Source organism: Hemibagrus wyckioides, linkage group LG25 (genome assembly GCF_019097595.1).
Source record: "Hemibagrus wyckioides isolate EC202008001 linkage group LG25, SWU_Hwy_1.0, whole genome shotgun sequence".
Lineage (NCBI taxonomy): Eukaryota > Metazoa > Chordata > Actinopteri > Siluriformes > Bagridae > Hemibagrus > Hemibagrus wyckioides.
Window position 1 is genome coordinate 1,850,892 of NC_080734.1, and position 15,293 is coordinate 1,866,184.

The window sequence follows — 15,293 nt, forward strand, 5'->3', positions numbered from 1 at the left end:
TGTGTGTATAGAGGGGGTGTGTGTGTGTATAGAGGTGTGTGTGCGTGTGTATAGAGGGGGGTGTGTGTGTATAGAGGTGTGTGTGTGCGCGTGTATAGAGGTGTGTGCGCGTGTATAGAGGTGTGTGTGTGTGTGTGTATAGAGGTGTGTGTGCGTGTGTATAGAGGTGTGTGTGTGTAGAGGTGTGTGTGTGTGTGTATAGAGGTGTGTGTGTGTATAGAGGTGTGTGTGTGTGTATAGAGGTGTGTGTGTGTGTATAGAGGGGTGTGTGTGTGTATAGAGGGGTGTGTGTGTGTATAGAGGGGTGTGTGTGTATAGAGGGGTGTGTGCGTGTGTATAGAGGGGTGTGTGTGTGTGTGTAGGGGGGGTGTGTGTGTGTGTGTAGGGGGGTGTGTGTGTGTGTGTGTAGGGGTGTGTGTGTGTGTAGGGGTGTGTGTGTGTAGGGGTGTGTGTGTGTAGGGGTGTGTGTGTGTGTGTAGGGGTGTGTGTGTGTGTGTGTGTGGGGGTGGGGTGGGTGGGTGTGTGTAGGGTGGTGGGTGTGTGTAGAGGGTGGAGTGTGTGTAGGGTGTGTGGGAGAGTGTGTAGAGGGGGTGTGTGTAAAGTGTGTGTGTGTATAGAGGGGTGTGCGTGTGTATAGAGGGGTGTGCGTGTGTGTATAGAGGGGTGTGCGTGTGTGTATAGAGGGGTGTGCGTGTGTATAGAGGGGTGTGCGTGTGTGTATAGAGGGGTGTGCGTGTGTATAGAGGGGTGTGTGTGTAGAGGTGTGTGTGTGTGTATAGAGGTGTGTGTGTGTGCGTGTGTATAGAGGTGTGTGTGTGTATAGAGGTGTGTGTGCGTGTGTATAGAGGGGGTGTGTGTGTGTGTGTAAGGGGGTGTGTGTAGGGGGTGTGTGTGTGTGTGTGTAGTGTGTGTAGGGTGTGTGTGTGTGTGTGTGTGTGTGTGTGTGTGTAGGGTGTAAGTGTGTGGAGTGTGTGTGTGTGTGTGTGTAGGGGGTGTGTGTGTGTGTAAGAGGTGTGTGTGTGTGTGTAGGGGGTGTGTGTGTGTAGGGGGTGTGTGTGTGTGTGTAGGGGGTGTGCGTGTGTGTGTGGGGGTGTGTGTAGAGGGTGTGTGCGTGTGTGTGTGTAGAGAGTGCGTGTGTGTGTGTAGGGGGAGTGCGTGCGTGTGTGTAGAGAGTGCGTGTGTGTGTGTAGAAGTGCGTGTGTGTGTGTAGGGGGGTAGGGGTGTGTGTTTGGTGGTAGGGGTGTGGGGTGTGTTTGTAGGAGTGGGGTGTGTTTGTAGGGGGTGTGTGTTTGTAGGTAGGGGTGTGTGTGTGTGTGTAGGGTGTGTGTGTGTGTGTGTAGGGTGTAAGTGTGTGTGTGTGTGTGTGTGTAGGGTGTAAGTGTGTGTGTGTGTGTGTGTGTGTGTAGGGTGTAAGTGTGTGTGTGTGTGTAGGGTGTGTGTGTGTGTGTGTAGTGTGTGTGTGTGTAGAGGGGAGTGTGTGTGGGGGTGTGGGTGTGTGTGTGTGTGTAGGGGGGTGTGTGTGTGTGGGGGTGTGTTTGGTGGTAGGGGTGTGGGTGTGTGGTGGTAGGGGTGTGGGTGTGTGGTGGTAGGGGTGTGGGTGTGTGTTTGTAGGGGTGTGGGTGTGTTTGTAGGGGTGTGGGTGTGTTTGTAGGGGTGTGGGTGTGTTTGTAGGGTGTGTGGGTGTAGGGGGGGTGTGTGTGTTTGTAGAGGGGGTGTGTGTGTGTGTGTAGAGGGGAGTGTGTGGTGAGTGTGTGGTGTGTGTGTGTAGAGAGGAGTGTGTGTGTGTAGAGGGGAGTGTGTGTGTGTGTAGAGGGGAGTGTGTGTGTGTGGGGGGGGTGTGTGTGTGTGTAGGGGGTGTGTGTGTTGTGTGTGTGTGTGTAGAGAGTGTGTGTGTGTGTGTGTAGAGGTGTGTGTGTGTGTGGGAGGTATGTTTGGTGGTAGGGGTGTGGGTGTGTTTGTAGGGGAGTATGTGTGTGTTTGTAGGGGTGTGGGTGTGTTTGTAGGGGGTGGGGTGTGTTTGTAGGGTGTGTGTGTGTGTAGAAGGGTGTGTGTGTGTGTGTGTGTAGGGGGAGGTGTGGTGGTAAGGGGTGTGTTTGTAGGGTGTGTGTTTGTAGGGGTGTGGGTGTGTGTGTGTGTAGGGGTGTGTGTGTGTGTAGGTGTGGGTGTGTGTGTGTGTAGGGGTGTGTGTGTAGGGGTGTGTGTGTGTGTGTGTGGGGGTGTGTGTGTAGGTGTGTGTGTAGGGGTGTGTGTGTGTGTGTGTAGAGGGGAGTGTGTGTGTGTGTAGAGGGGAGTGTGTGTGTGTGTAAAGTGTGTGTGTGTGTGGGGGTGTGTGTGTGTAGAGAGTGTGTGTGTTGTAGAGGTGTGTGTGTGTGTGGGAGGTGTGTGTGTGTAGAGTGTGTGTGTGTGTGTAGGGAGTGTGTGTGTGTGTAAGGGAGGTGTGTAGGGTGTGTGTGTGTAGGGTAGGTGGGTGTGTGTGTGTAGAGGTAGGTGTGTGTTTGTAGGTGGGGAGGTGTGTGTTTGTAGGTAGAGAGTGTGTGTTTGTAGGTGGGAGGTGTGTGTGTTTGTAGGTAGAGGTGTGTGTGTTTGTAGGTAGAGGTGTGTGTGTAGAGTAGGTAGAGTGTGTGTGTTTGTAGAGTAGAGGTGTGTGTGTTTGTAGGTAGAGGTGTGTGTGTGTTTGTAGGTAGGGGGTGTGTGTTTGTAGGTAGGGTGTGTGTGTAGGTAGGGTGTGTGCGTGTGTGTGTGTAGAGTGCCTGTGTGTGTGTAGAGGGGAGTGCGTGTGTGTGTGTAAAGGTATGTGTGTTTGTAGGTGGGAGTGTGTTTGTAGGTAGAAGTGTGTGTTTGTAGAGTAGAAATTGTGTTTGGCAAGGTGTGGAGGTGTGTTTGTAGGGGGTGTGGGTGTGTTTGTAGGGTGTGTGGAGTGTAGGGGTGTGTGTGTAGGGGAGGTGTGTAGGAGGTGTGTATGGAGAGAGTGTAGAGTAGGGTGTATGTGTTTGTGTAGGGGTGTGGGTGTGTGGTGGTAGGGAGTGTGAGGTGTGTGGTGGTAAGGGGTGTGGAGTGTGTTTGTAAGGGGTGTGTGTTTGTAGGGGTGTGTGTGTGTGTGTGTGTAGGGTGTAAGTTTGCAGTGTGTGTGTGTGTGTGTGTGTGTGTGTGTAGGGTGTGTGTGTAGGTGTGTGTGTGTGTGTAGAGAGTGTGTGTGTGTGTGTAGGGGTGTGTGAGTGTGTGTGTGTAGAGGGTGTGTGAGAGGTGTGTGTGTGTGTGTGTAAAGGGGTGTGTGTGTGTTGTGTAGGGGTGTGTGTGTGTTTGTGCAGAGGGTGTGTGTGTGTAGGGGGTGTGTGTGTGTGTAGAGTGTGTGTGTGTGTGTAGGGGTGTGTGAAGAGGGGTGTGTGTGTAGAGGTGTGTGTGTGTAGAGGGGAGTGTGTGTGTGTGTGTAGAAAGGAGTGTGTGTGTGTGTGTGTAGAGGGGAGTGTGTGTGTGTGTAGAAAGGAGTGTGTGTGTGTGTGTGTGTGTAGAGGGGAGTGTGTGTGTGTGTGTAGAGGGGAGTGTGTGGTGTGTGTGTGTAGAGAGGAGTGTGTGGTGAGTGTGTGTGTAGAGGGGAGTGTGTGGTGAGTGTGTGTGTAGGGGTAGGTGTGTGTGTTTGTAGGTAGGGTGTGTGTGTGTGTGTAGGTAGGGGTGTGTGTGTGTGTGTAGGTAGGGGTGTGTGTGTGTGTGTATAGAGGGGTGTGTGTGTGTGTGTATAGAGGGGTGTGTGTGTGTGTAGGTAGGGGGGGTGTGTGTGTGTAGGTAGAAGGGGGGTGTGTGTGTTTGTAGGGTAAGGTGGGTGTGTGTTTGTAGGTAGGGGTGTGTGTGTTTGTGGGGGGGGGTGTGTGGGTGTGTGTAGGGGTGTGTGTGTGTGTTTGTGGGGGTGTGTGTGTGTGTGTTTGTAGGTAGGGAAGGTGTGTGTGTTTGTAGGGGGTGTGTGTGTGTTTGTAGGGGGGGTGTGTGTTTGTAGGGGGGGGTGTGTAGGTAGGGGGTGTGTGTGTTTGTAGAGGGGGGGTGTGTGTGTGTGTGTGTGTAGGGGGTGTGTGTGTGTAGGGGGGTGTGTGTGTGTGTGGGGGGGTGTGTGTGTGTGTAGGTAGAGGTGGGTGTGTGTGTGTGTGTGTAGGTAGGTGGGTGTGTGTGTGTGTAGGTAGGGGTGTGTGTGTGTGTAGGTAGGGGGGGTGTGTGTGTGTAGGTAGGGGTGTGGGTGTGTGTGTTTGTAGGGGGTGGGTGTGTGTTTGTAGGTAGGGGTGTGTGTGTTTGTGGGGTAGGGTGTGTGTGTGAGTTTGTAGGTAGGGGGTGTGTAGGGGTGAGCGTGCGTGTGTGATTGTGGGGGGTGTGTGTGTGTGTGTGTGGAGGTAGGGGGGTGTGTGTGTTTGTAGGGGGTGTGTGTGTGTTTGTAGGGGGGGTGTGTGTTTGTAGGGGGGGGGTGTGTAGGTAGGGGGTGTGTGTGTTTGTAGGGGGTGTGTGTGTGTTTGTAGGGGGGGTGTGTGTTTGTAGGGGGGGGGGTGTAGGTAGGGGGTGTGTGTGTGTGTAGGGTGTGTGTGTGTGTGTGTAGGGGTGTGTGTGTGTGTGTGTAGGGGTGTGTGTGTGTGTGTGTGTGTGTAGGGGGGTGTGTGTGTGTGTGTAGGGGGGTGTGTGTGTGTGTGTTTGTAGGGGTGGGTGTGTTTGTAGGGGTGGGTGTGTTTGTAGGGGTGGGGGTGGGTGTGTTTGTAGGGGTGGGGGTGGGTGTGTAGGGGGGGGTGTGTTTGTAGGGGGGTTTGTGTGTGTGTAGGGGGGTGTGTGTGTGTGTAGGGGGGGGTGTGTAGGGGTGTGTGTGTGTAGGGGTGTGTGTGTGTTTGTAGGGGTGTGTGTGTGTAGGGGTGTGTGTTTATAGGGGGGTGTGTGTGTGTTTGTAGGTAGAGGTGTGTGTGTGTGTTTGTAGGTAGAGGTGTGTGTGTGTTTGTAGGTAGAGGTGTGTGTGTGTTTGTAGGTAGAGGTGTGTGTGTGTGTTTGTAGGTAGGGGTGGGTGTGTTTGTAGGTAGGGGTGGGTGTGTTTGTAGGTAGGGGTGGGTGTGTTTGTAGGTAGGGGTGGGTGTGTGTGTTTGTAGGTAGGGGTGTGTGTTTGTAGGTAGGGGTGTGTGTTTGTAGGTAGGGGTGTGTGTTTGTAGGTAGGGGTGTGTGTTTGTAGGTAGGGGTGGGTGTGTTTGTAGGTAGGGGTGGGTGTTTGTAGGTAGGGGTGTGTGTTTGTAGGTAGGGGTGTGTGTGTGTGTGTTTGTAGGTAGGGGTGTGTGTTTGTAGGTAGGGGTGGGTGTAGGGGTGTGTGTGTGTTTGTAGGTAGGGGTGTGTGTGTGTGTTTGTAGGTAGGGGTGTGTGTGTGTGTTTGTAGGTAGGGGTGGGTGTGTTTGTAGGGGGGGGGGTGTGTGTTGTAGGGGGGTGGGTGTGTGTTTTGTAGGGGGGTGGGTGTGTGTTTTGTAGGGGGGGGGGGTTTGTAGGGGGGTGGTGGTGTGTTTGTAGGTAGGGGGGTGGGTGTGTTTGTAGGTAGGTAGGGGTGGGTGTGTGGGTAGGGGTGGGTGTGTGTGTGTGTAGGGGTGTGTGTGTGTGTAGGGGGTGTGTGTGTGTGTGTAGGGGGTGTGTGTGTGTGTGTAGGGGGTGTGTGTGTGTGTGTAGGGGGTGTGTGTAGGGGGGTGTGTTTGTAGGTAAGGGGGGTGTGTGTGTGTTTGTAGGTAGGAGTGTGTGTGTGTTTGTAGGTAGGAGTGTGTGTGTGTTTGTAGGTAGGAGTGTGTGTGTGTTTGTAGGTAGGAGTGTGTGTGTGTTTGTAGGTGAGGGGGTGTGTGTAGGTAGGGGTGTGGGTGGATGTGTGTGTGTGTGCTGATCACCTGTAAAGTATATTCCTCACACAGCTCATTTACATATAGCAACGCCCACAAAACTCCATATAAGGTAAAGTGCCTCAACAAGGAGCATGAAAGGAACCATCATGGTAAAGACTGAGACACAGACCTGAGGGTTTATTAATACTCACTTTACATTTTATAGACATCTCTACAGAGTACTGCAGCGTGCTGTGATCCATACAGGTGATCCGAAGTCGAGGTTTACGTTACGTTTTAGTCGTCTTAACATGTAGATTATTTACACACACTCAGGAGTTTCTCTGAAGTGACTGCTTTTTTCAACAAAAGCCAAATTTCTCGTTTAACAAGAGCTTATCGTACAAACCGAAAAATACAAATAATCTGTATCTGCGTGATCGAGTTTCCTCTCAGGTTTATTGGGATTTTAAATGATTTGTGCAGGTAAACCTCCAGTTACCGTTTATGTATTTATATCTTTTCTGCTGAAGCTGTGGGAGAGTAAGCTGATGCAGTCGAAGGCTGTGGACGGTTTCCACTCGGAGGAGCAGCAGGTTCATCAGGCTCCACAGACGCAGGTTCCACAGGTCCAGCAGACCCAACAAACAACACAACCACAACAGGTTCTCCTTCCTCCAGCACAACAAGGTCAGGACTTCTCTCTCTCTCACTCACACACACACACACAGAAATCTGAGCAGATAATACACACCGTTTTTATATTACAAATGAGTCAACATTTAATCAATCTGTACATCCAGGTTTCACTGTTTACTTAATTTATTCTTGTTTTATTCTGACTCTTAATTTATAATTGATGTGATTAATATATTAATACACTATATTGCCAAAAGTTTTGGGACGTCTACCTTTACCCTCACATGAATGTAATATGGAGTTGCCCTGCCCTTTACAGCTATAACAGCTTCAACTCTTCTGGGAAGGCTTTCCACAAGGTTTAGGAGTGTGTTTATGGGAATTTTTGACCATTCCTCTAGAAGCACATTTGTGAGGTCAGCAGGGATGCAACAATACTGTTAACCCACGGTTCAACACGTACCTTAGTTTTTTAACCAGTTTTCAGTTCGGTTCTGATGGCTTGGTAAATTAGTGTTTTTTTTTTTCCTTATTCTTTGCTTAGATGACAGGAACAGTAAGATGTTAAGAAGAATGCACACAGTCATGTTTTGTTTAGCGTTTTTGTTTCATCTGCATCATAGTCAACAAATCCGAAATGTCCCCACACCACAGATTTGAAAGACGGCGATGCTTCCTCGTATTTCCGTCTCACTTCTCCGCTCTCCATGGTTAGAGTGAAATCTGACACCAGCATCACAATCATGGTTACCGCCCCTAACTTGAGCGCTCACTGATAGGATATTTACTCACAGGGAGGCGTGTCTGTCTCAGCACATAGACAAAAAGTACAGGCAAACACAAACAGGCGGTTCAGAGAGAAATAAAACGCAATTATTTAAACAGAAACCCAAAAAACATGATTTACATACACGTACTGAACCATGGAACTTGTGTTGAACCGAAAGCTTCAATATTATATTGAGTATTGTGGCATCCCTAGAGGTCAGGCACTGATGTTGGACAAGAAGGTCTGTCTCACAGTCTCCGCACTAATTCATCCCAAAGGTGTTCTATGGGGTTGAGGTCAGGACTCTGTGCAGGCCAGTCAAGTTCCTCCACACCAAACTCACTCATCCATGTCTTTATGGACCTTGCTTTGGTCACTGGTGTGCAGTCATGTTGGAACAGGAAGGGGTCATCCCCAAACTGTTCCCACAAAGCATGAAATTGTCCAAAATGTCTTGGTATGAAGCTGAAGCATTAAGAGTTCCTTTCACTGGAACTAAGGGGCCGAGTCCAACCCCTGAAAAACAACCCCTGAACTCAATGATCTGGAGGGGTGTCCCAATACTTTTGCCAATATAAGTGTATCTTAGACCTGATTTCTGCTCATGTGTAATTTCTAAACATTTTCCCCCCATTTTTTAGTGTTTACTTATATTCAGCTTAATTTTTTTAAATTAAAAACATATTTTGAATTTTCTGATTCTACAATGTTTAATAAACATAAATGTGTAATATTAAGTACATTAGGAATCAGCACATTGTTTATGCTCGTTGATTATGTATTGAAATTTTTTTAAATACCTGTTTCTATTGTAGTGAAATGTACAAAGGAAAAAATATATATTTTCAGGAATTTTATGGTCATATATTTACCTTCACTTGTTGTAAACTTTTTATTTAAAAAAAAAAAAGTGTACATTTTATCAACTCAAATATTTTCTGATTTTTCTTTTCTTTCATTCATTTATTTTGTTTGTTGTTTTTTCTTCCAGCCCCACAGCAGCAGGTGATCATCCAGGACCCCAAAATCCTGCAGCACATGAGCGCTACAGGCATGGTGAGGACCTCACTCACATCTACTCCTTTCTTTTTCTTTACTTTACTTTTCTTTTCTTTTCTTTTCTTTTCTTTTTAATGATTAATATAAACTAATTCAATTTATTTGTTTAGCGCTTTTAACAATGCACATTGTCTCAAAGCAGCTTTACAGAAATATAGAAACATAGACTGAAAATGAAAATGTTTAAAGTTACTGTTTAATCCCTAATTTTGTTGTAATTGTGTGTGTGTGTGTGTGTGTGTGTGTGTGTGTGTGTGTGTGTGTAGAGCGCAGCTGCCACTGCCGCGACTTTGGCGTTGCCCACCGGAGTTACAGGAGTCGGACCCTACCAACAACTCATCACTAATCAGGGTTAGATATCTTACTATATATCTGGAACAGTCTAATCACATTGTTGTTGCTGTTGTTATTATTATTATTATTATTATTATTATTATTATTATGAATTTTATAATAAGTGGATTCCCAAAATGACACAACATGGACATGTGACACATCAAAACACTCGGCACATTGAGGAGAACTCCATGATGAGAATTCTGATGAAGTCACTTGCACTTATCCATTCACCTCCAAAAGTATTGGCACCCTCTCTGTATACATACCTCTAATAGTATTGGCGCCCTAGCTGACCACTTGCCTCCGAAAGTATTGGTACACTGTCTGCCACACTGTCTTTATTACATACCACAGTGCTGTATCTGTGATTTCCATAGCAACAGCTCCTTCACAGGGAAGTGTGACCTGTGATGTAAGGAGAAATGTGTTTATGATGTTTATGGAAGTATGGAGTCTCCAGTCTGAGTGCTTTGTTATAAAGTTCAGGAGTAGGAGTTTCCTTTGTGGTTCTTTAGGAAAGGTTCACTAACTTCATAAAGGACACACGGGAAATTGATTCATTACTCGTTAGAAAACAAGAAGATAAAGTGGAACCTGTTTGGGTGTTTTGCGAGACAAGCTAAAATTTAATTTGGTTAAAGAGCGATAACTTGCAAGACGATATTACTTTATAATATTACTCTATAATTAATATCATATAATAATGATATTACAGTATTGTGTGTGTGTGTGTGTGTGTGAAGCATTTTCATATTTTGCATCCAAGTGTAGTGACTGTTCTTTAGTACTGCAGTAATGGCCCTCATGAAGGTAAAGGCTGGAAAAGTAAGAAGAAGGAGATGATTACAGTAGAAGTACGAAGGAGGTGCTGACCTCGCAGGATTTTATAGCAAGTCTACGTTGATGATTTGCAGCGTTTTGTAAAAGAAGGAAGAAATAAAGGGGCTAGATGCAGGGAAAGGAGTCAGGAGAATAACAAAGTGACCACCACGGATGTTCTGGAAGATATCGGTGTTTGTTTCAGATATTAGGGACAAGAATTTGTTCATTAAAAATGTTTTTGATATCAATATATTTGGTGTGTGGATCGGATCATCTGACTTTATGTTGGGAAAATTCACTCGCTATACTAGCTTATTGGATTAAGAGCACTTCTCCGAAACGGATCATGCTCGCAGTCTGAGCTGCCATTGTATTGTGAAGCAGTGATGTGTGCTTGCATGTAACCTGAGTAATAAACCGTTAAGGGGCGGAGCAAAGCAAACCAGGGTTTAGCTTTTAAAAGCTGAATTCTAGCCTTTTAGTTTCAATGGATACAAAGCCTCAAAGTGTGTGTATAAACTATATTGCCAAAGGTATTTGGGACACGCCTCCAGATCATTGAGTTCAGGGGTTGGACTCGGCCCCTTAGTTCCAGTGAAAGGAACTCTTAATGCTTCAGCTTCATACCAAGACAATTTGGACAATTTCATGCTCTTTGTGGGAACAGTTTGGGGATGACCCCTTCCTGTTCCAACATGACTGCACACCAGTGACCAAAGCAAGGTCCATAAAGACATGGATGAGTGAGTTTGGTGTGGAGGAACTTGACTGGCCTGCACAGAGTCCTGACCTCAACCCCATAGAACACCTTTGGGATGAATTAGAGTGGAGACTGTGAGACAGACCTTCTCGTCCAACATCAGTGCCTGACCTCACAAATGCACTTCTAGAGGAATGGTCAAAAATTCCCATAAACACACTCCTAAACCTTGTGGAAAGCCTTCCCAGAAGAGTTGAAGCTGTTATAGCTGTAAAGGACGGGACAACTCCATATTACATTCATGTGCATGTAAAGGCAGGTGTCCCAAAACTTTTGGTAATGTAGTGTATTCTGATTTGTGTGTGTACAGGTCAGATCCTGCAGGTGGTCAGAGCTGCTAATGGAGCTCAGTACATCATTCAGCCTCAGCAGCCCATCATGGTGCAGCAGCAGGTCCTGCCTCAGTTACAGACCGGTGGAGTGCAGGCTCCAGTCATACAGCAGGTACACACACACACACACTGAAACACACACATCACATTCCTGTCCATTCAGTCAGTTCATTGCATTTAATTTAATAGTACACGTGTGTGTGTGTGTAGGTGTTGACCCCAGTGCAGGGTGGTCTTTCTCAGCAGACCGGTGTGATCATTCAGCCTCAGCAGATCGTCCTCACGCAGAATAAAGTGCAGCAGAACACTCAGGTCAGCTCCCTGAGGCAGTGGTTATTCCTCTTACACCACATTATTATTATAGCTGTTTATTTTGTTTATGAATTTGTTTATATTTTTTTTTATCCGCTTACAGTTAACGTCTGTGAAACATGTTAGTTCCTGTTCTTACTCATGTTACTGCAGCTGAACATCGGTATTTAATCAAGACCTTCTGACCAATCAGAATTCTGAATCTTGTGTGTGTGTGTTTTTGTTTCACAGGTGATGCAGGCAGCTCTGGCTCAAGGACCGGCTCAAACACAACCCCAAACACACACACAAACTCCACAGCAACCACAAACAGCACAACAGCAAGCGCAGCAGCCTCAGGCTCCCCTGGTGCTCCAGGTGGACGGAGCCGGAGACACATCTTCAGAGGACGACGAGGAAGAGGAGGACGAATACGACGAGGATGATGACGAGGACAAGGACAAAGATGGAGGAGAGGATGGCCAAGTGGAGGAGGTGTGTGTGTCTGTCTCTCTCTCTCTGTGCGCATGTGTCTCTCTCCTTTTTTCTCCCACACGTCTCTCTATCGTCCGTCTCTCTCTCTCTCTCTCTCTCTCTCTCTCTGCATGCATCTCTTTCTTACATCTCTCTTTCTCTGCACACTTCTCTCTCTTTCTCTCATCTCCTCATCTCTCTCTCTGCACGTATCTCTCTCTTTTGTTTCTCTCTTTCATCTCTCTTTCTCTCGTCTCTCTCTTTTTGTCTGTCTCTCTCCGCCCACATTTCTCTCTTTCTTTCATCTCTCTCTCTCTCTCTCTCTCTCTCTTGTCTCTCTCTCGTCTCTTTCATTCTCTGGTCTTTCTCTCCTCTCTCTTTCTCTTCTCTCTCTCTCTGCATGTGCATGTGTGTCTCTGTAAGTGTCTGTCTCTCTGTCTCCCTCTCCTCAATCTGTCTCTCCCCCTCTGTGAGTGTATGTGAGAGCTCTGTCTCTCTCCCCCTCTGTGAGTGTATGTGAGAGCTCTGTCTCTCTCCCCCTCTGTGTGAGTGTATGTGAGAGCTCTGTCTCTCTCCCCCTCTGTGAGTGTATGTGAGAGCTCTGTCTCTCTCCCCCTCTGTGAGTGTATGTGAGAGCTCTGTCTCTCTCCCCCTCTGTGAGTGTATGTGAGAGCTCACACTCTCTCTCTTTCCTTTCAGGAGCCTCTGAACAGCGGAGACGACGTGAGTGACGAGGAGGATCAGGAGCTGTTCGACACGGAGAACGTCGTCGTGTGTCAGTACGATAAGGTGTGTGAGTGAGTGAGTGACCTTCTCGTCCAACATCAGTGTCTGACCTCACAAATGCTCTTCTAGAGGAATGGTCAAAAATTCCCATGAACACACTCCTAAACCTTGTGGAAAGCCTTCCCAGGAGAGTTGAAGCTGTTATAGTTGTAAAGGGGCGGGACAACTCCATATTACATTCATGTGCATGGGAAGGCAGACGTCCCAAAACTTTTGGCCACATAGTGTATATCCTTAAAGAAGTAAATAAATTTTAACTTTAAAAGACCTGATTTTTCTTCATTGTGGATTTTAACTTTCTTGTACCTTCAGGAGTTTATCCCCAGATGCAGAAACACACTTCACACACTCTCCGTTTCTTTCACCTGCAGATCCACAGAAGTAAGAACAAATGGAAATTCCACCTGAAAGACGGGATCATGAACCTGAACGGACGCGATTATGTTTTTTCCAAAGCCATCGGAGACGCGGAGTGGTAAAGAAAAACGAACAAACGAACCAGCGAGCGACGGACTCTTGAGCGTGAGTGAGTGACACGTCAGTTTTCTGCAGGAGGACGGGACTTGTTTCAGCATCAGGAAACAGAACACAGTGCGTGAGATGAAAGAGGATGTCCTGAAACTGTACGACTTTTAAAAAAAAAAAAAAACAAAAAATCTCATCTGTACATTTCTAGCGTGTGTTTAGTCAGTGGATCTACGACGACTGCCATTTTTTTGGCTCCTTCATCCTCGGATGGACGTCTTTAATTTGACGTAATAAACTTTTAACGCCCAGCTCGAACAAAACGAAACATAAAGCGATCAAGTAGAGGCTTCGCGAGCGGATATATGGTAGTGCCTCGAATTAGCTGTGAAGTAGGCGACGTGTGCCGACGTTTGTGTTTATCGTGATGAAACCTTCGATATCGTCAGCGTGTCTGTTCATCACTCGCTTCCTGGGACGAACGTAACGTAACGCTGCCTTCAGATCTGTCCCGAGACGGCTGTTCTTTATCCTGTCTTCTCTCACACCACACGACTCCTACACTCTGACGGCATGCTGGTGATATTGTACACGTCGAATATCGCAATATTCTTCGTTAACCGATTAACGGCACGTGCCTGCTGCGACGTCTTCGGACCCTCAGCCTTCGTACCTTTAGATTAGCGTGTTGGTTTGTTGCGTTGTTAGTTATGCCAATTAAAGTTTCAGATTTCTGTGTTTAGGAAGTCCTGTGACATGTTTCACACACACACACACACACACGTTTGTTTCCTTTTTATATTTTTAAGATGGTCTTTTTTTCCCCAGCGTTGTCAAGAATGAACACTAAAACACAAATATTGATTGTGCAAACCCTGTTTTAGATGTTAGAGGTGTGTGGGGGGGGCAGTATTTTACAGCTGTTTAAAGGATTAATGCACTGTTAGTGTGATGCCTCTATAGCATGCCTAGTCCCTGTGTGTGTGTGTGTGTGTGTGTGTGTGTGTGTGTGTGTGTGTGTGTGTGTGTGTGTGTGAAATCCAAGTTGAACCACGTCTCGTTTTTCTTCATCATGGTTGTTGTGATTATTTGTATGATTTGGGCTGTATTTATTCCCGGAAGCTCAGGCACCATCTCACACACGGAGGATGAAGCTGCACCACACTGTGCTCTTAACACAATCCTGTTTTCTGTTTCTTTCTCTTCAACTCGTGTGCTTTTGTTTTTTTTTTTTGTTTTTCCCTCAACAGTTCGTCTGTGTTTATTTCTGGACTTTGACACAATCTGAGAAATGAGCAGCTGGGTTTTTTTCTCGTCTTCTCTGCGTCTCATGTGAGTCCGGTGTGATGGTATTTATCTCGCACTCGGCCGGACGGACAGACGGACAGAACGGTTTAACGCACCGTCACTTGTGTCCATTTTTGTTTTCCCTCTCTCTTTTCATAAATTTTTATGTCTTGTTTAATCACCTGCTTGTTCTTTTATTGTTTGTGCCTTTGAATATTATTTGAGCTATCAGGTATTTTGCGAGGAAAATGGTAGCCTTTTTAGAGTAAAACCCTTAAACTGTACGCTTTGTTTTTATGATTGTTAATAAACCATGCGCTGAAACTAATGAGTCTCACCTGAGTGATGATCATTAATCTGGGGAAATGAACATGGGGAATGTTGTAGCTCAGTGGTTAAGGCGTTGGACTAGTGGTCAGGAGGTTGTTAGTTCGAGTCCCAGCTCCAGTAAGTTACCGCTCCTGGGCCCCTGAGTAAGGCCCTTTGTGTAAAAATGAGAGTTTGATCAATTGAAAAGTCAGAAATGTAAATCTAACCTAATCCACAAGAGGGATGTGATCTTTTCATTAGTGTTGAGCTGTAGATCGGTGGATTCTTTTCTCTTGTATATCTTTCAATTTAATTAAAAGAAACATTTTGTGTTTAAACATATTTTCTAAAAAAAAAAATAAAAGTCTGGAAGTGTGTGTTTCTCTCTGGTTCCCAGCCTGCTCCTGAAGCCCAGGTTCTTTACTCCGATGGTAGGGGGAACTGGGTACAAGCTGATACTCCGTTTTCTTGAATTTGTTGAAATTGCTTCTTTTGTGTTATTTTTATGTCTGTCTGGTGCGAATATGTGGTCTTGTTGTATAAATAACATTTAATTTCATTATTTACCTGGTAAGAAGAGAGGGAAATGTTGAAATGTTTGACATATGATGGCTTAAACTCCCGCTCTAACAATTTAGTCTGATTTAATAATAAAAAGAAACATACAAGGTAATTTAGTCTTATTTTGGTAAAAATAATTTCTGTCATATGCCCTTATCCAGAGAGTTATACAATTTATTTAATATAACTGAACATTTTAGAGTTTAGGCCTTGCACAAGGCCCAGCAGTTGCAGTTTGTTGGACCTGGGATTCAAACCTGCAGTCTTCCGATCAGTAGTGCAGTATTGTCTGACTCTAGGCTATGAATCTAGTTTGTGTATATGATCCTTTCTGTCCTGTCCTGCACAGAGTCCTGACCAACCCCATAGGACATCTTTGGGATGAATTAGAGTGGAGACTGTGAGTCAGGCCAAAATTGGGACGTCTGTCTTTACATGCACATGAATGTAATATGGAGTTGTCCCGCCCTTTGCAGCTAGAACAGCTTCAACTCTTCTGGGAAGGCTTTCCACAAGGTTTAGGAGTGTGTTTATGGGAATTTTTGACCATTCCTCTAGAAGCGCATTTGTGAGGTCAGACACTGATGTTGGAC

At 46.3% G+C, this 15,293-nt stretch overlaps 1 protein-coding gene across 1 annotated transcript in view; it reads left to right on the forward strand.

Moving 5' to 3' along the window:
• The window catches only part of gtf2a1 (general transcription factor IIA, 1), a 21,639-nt gene extending 8,068 nt beyond the window's left edge, over window positions 1–13,571 (forward strand). The window contains exons 3-10 of the mRNA XM_058378818.1: window positions 6,341–6,497; window positions 8,207–8,271; window positions 8,541–8,625; window positions 10,506–10,639; window positions 10,738–10,839; window positions 11,071–11,313; window positions 11,992–12,081; window positions 12,450–13,571. Coding sequence (XP_058234801.1) covers window positions 6,341–6,497; window positions 8,207–8,271; window positions 8,541–8,625; window positions 10,506–10,639; window positions 10,738–10,839; window positions 11,071–11,313; window positions 11,992–12,081; window positions 12,450–12,557 — 984 coding nt within the window. The 3' untranslated portion in view covers window positions 12,558–13,571. The remainder of the gene's footprint in view (window positions 1–6,340; window positions 6,498–8,206; window positions 8,272–8,540; window positions 8,626–10,505; window positions 10,640–10,737; window positions 10,840–11,070; window positions 11,314–11,991; window positions 12,082–12,449) is intronic.
• Window positions 13,572–15,293: the final 1,722 nt, after the last annotated feature.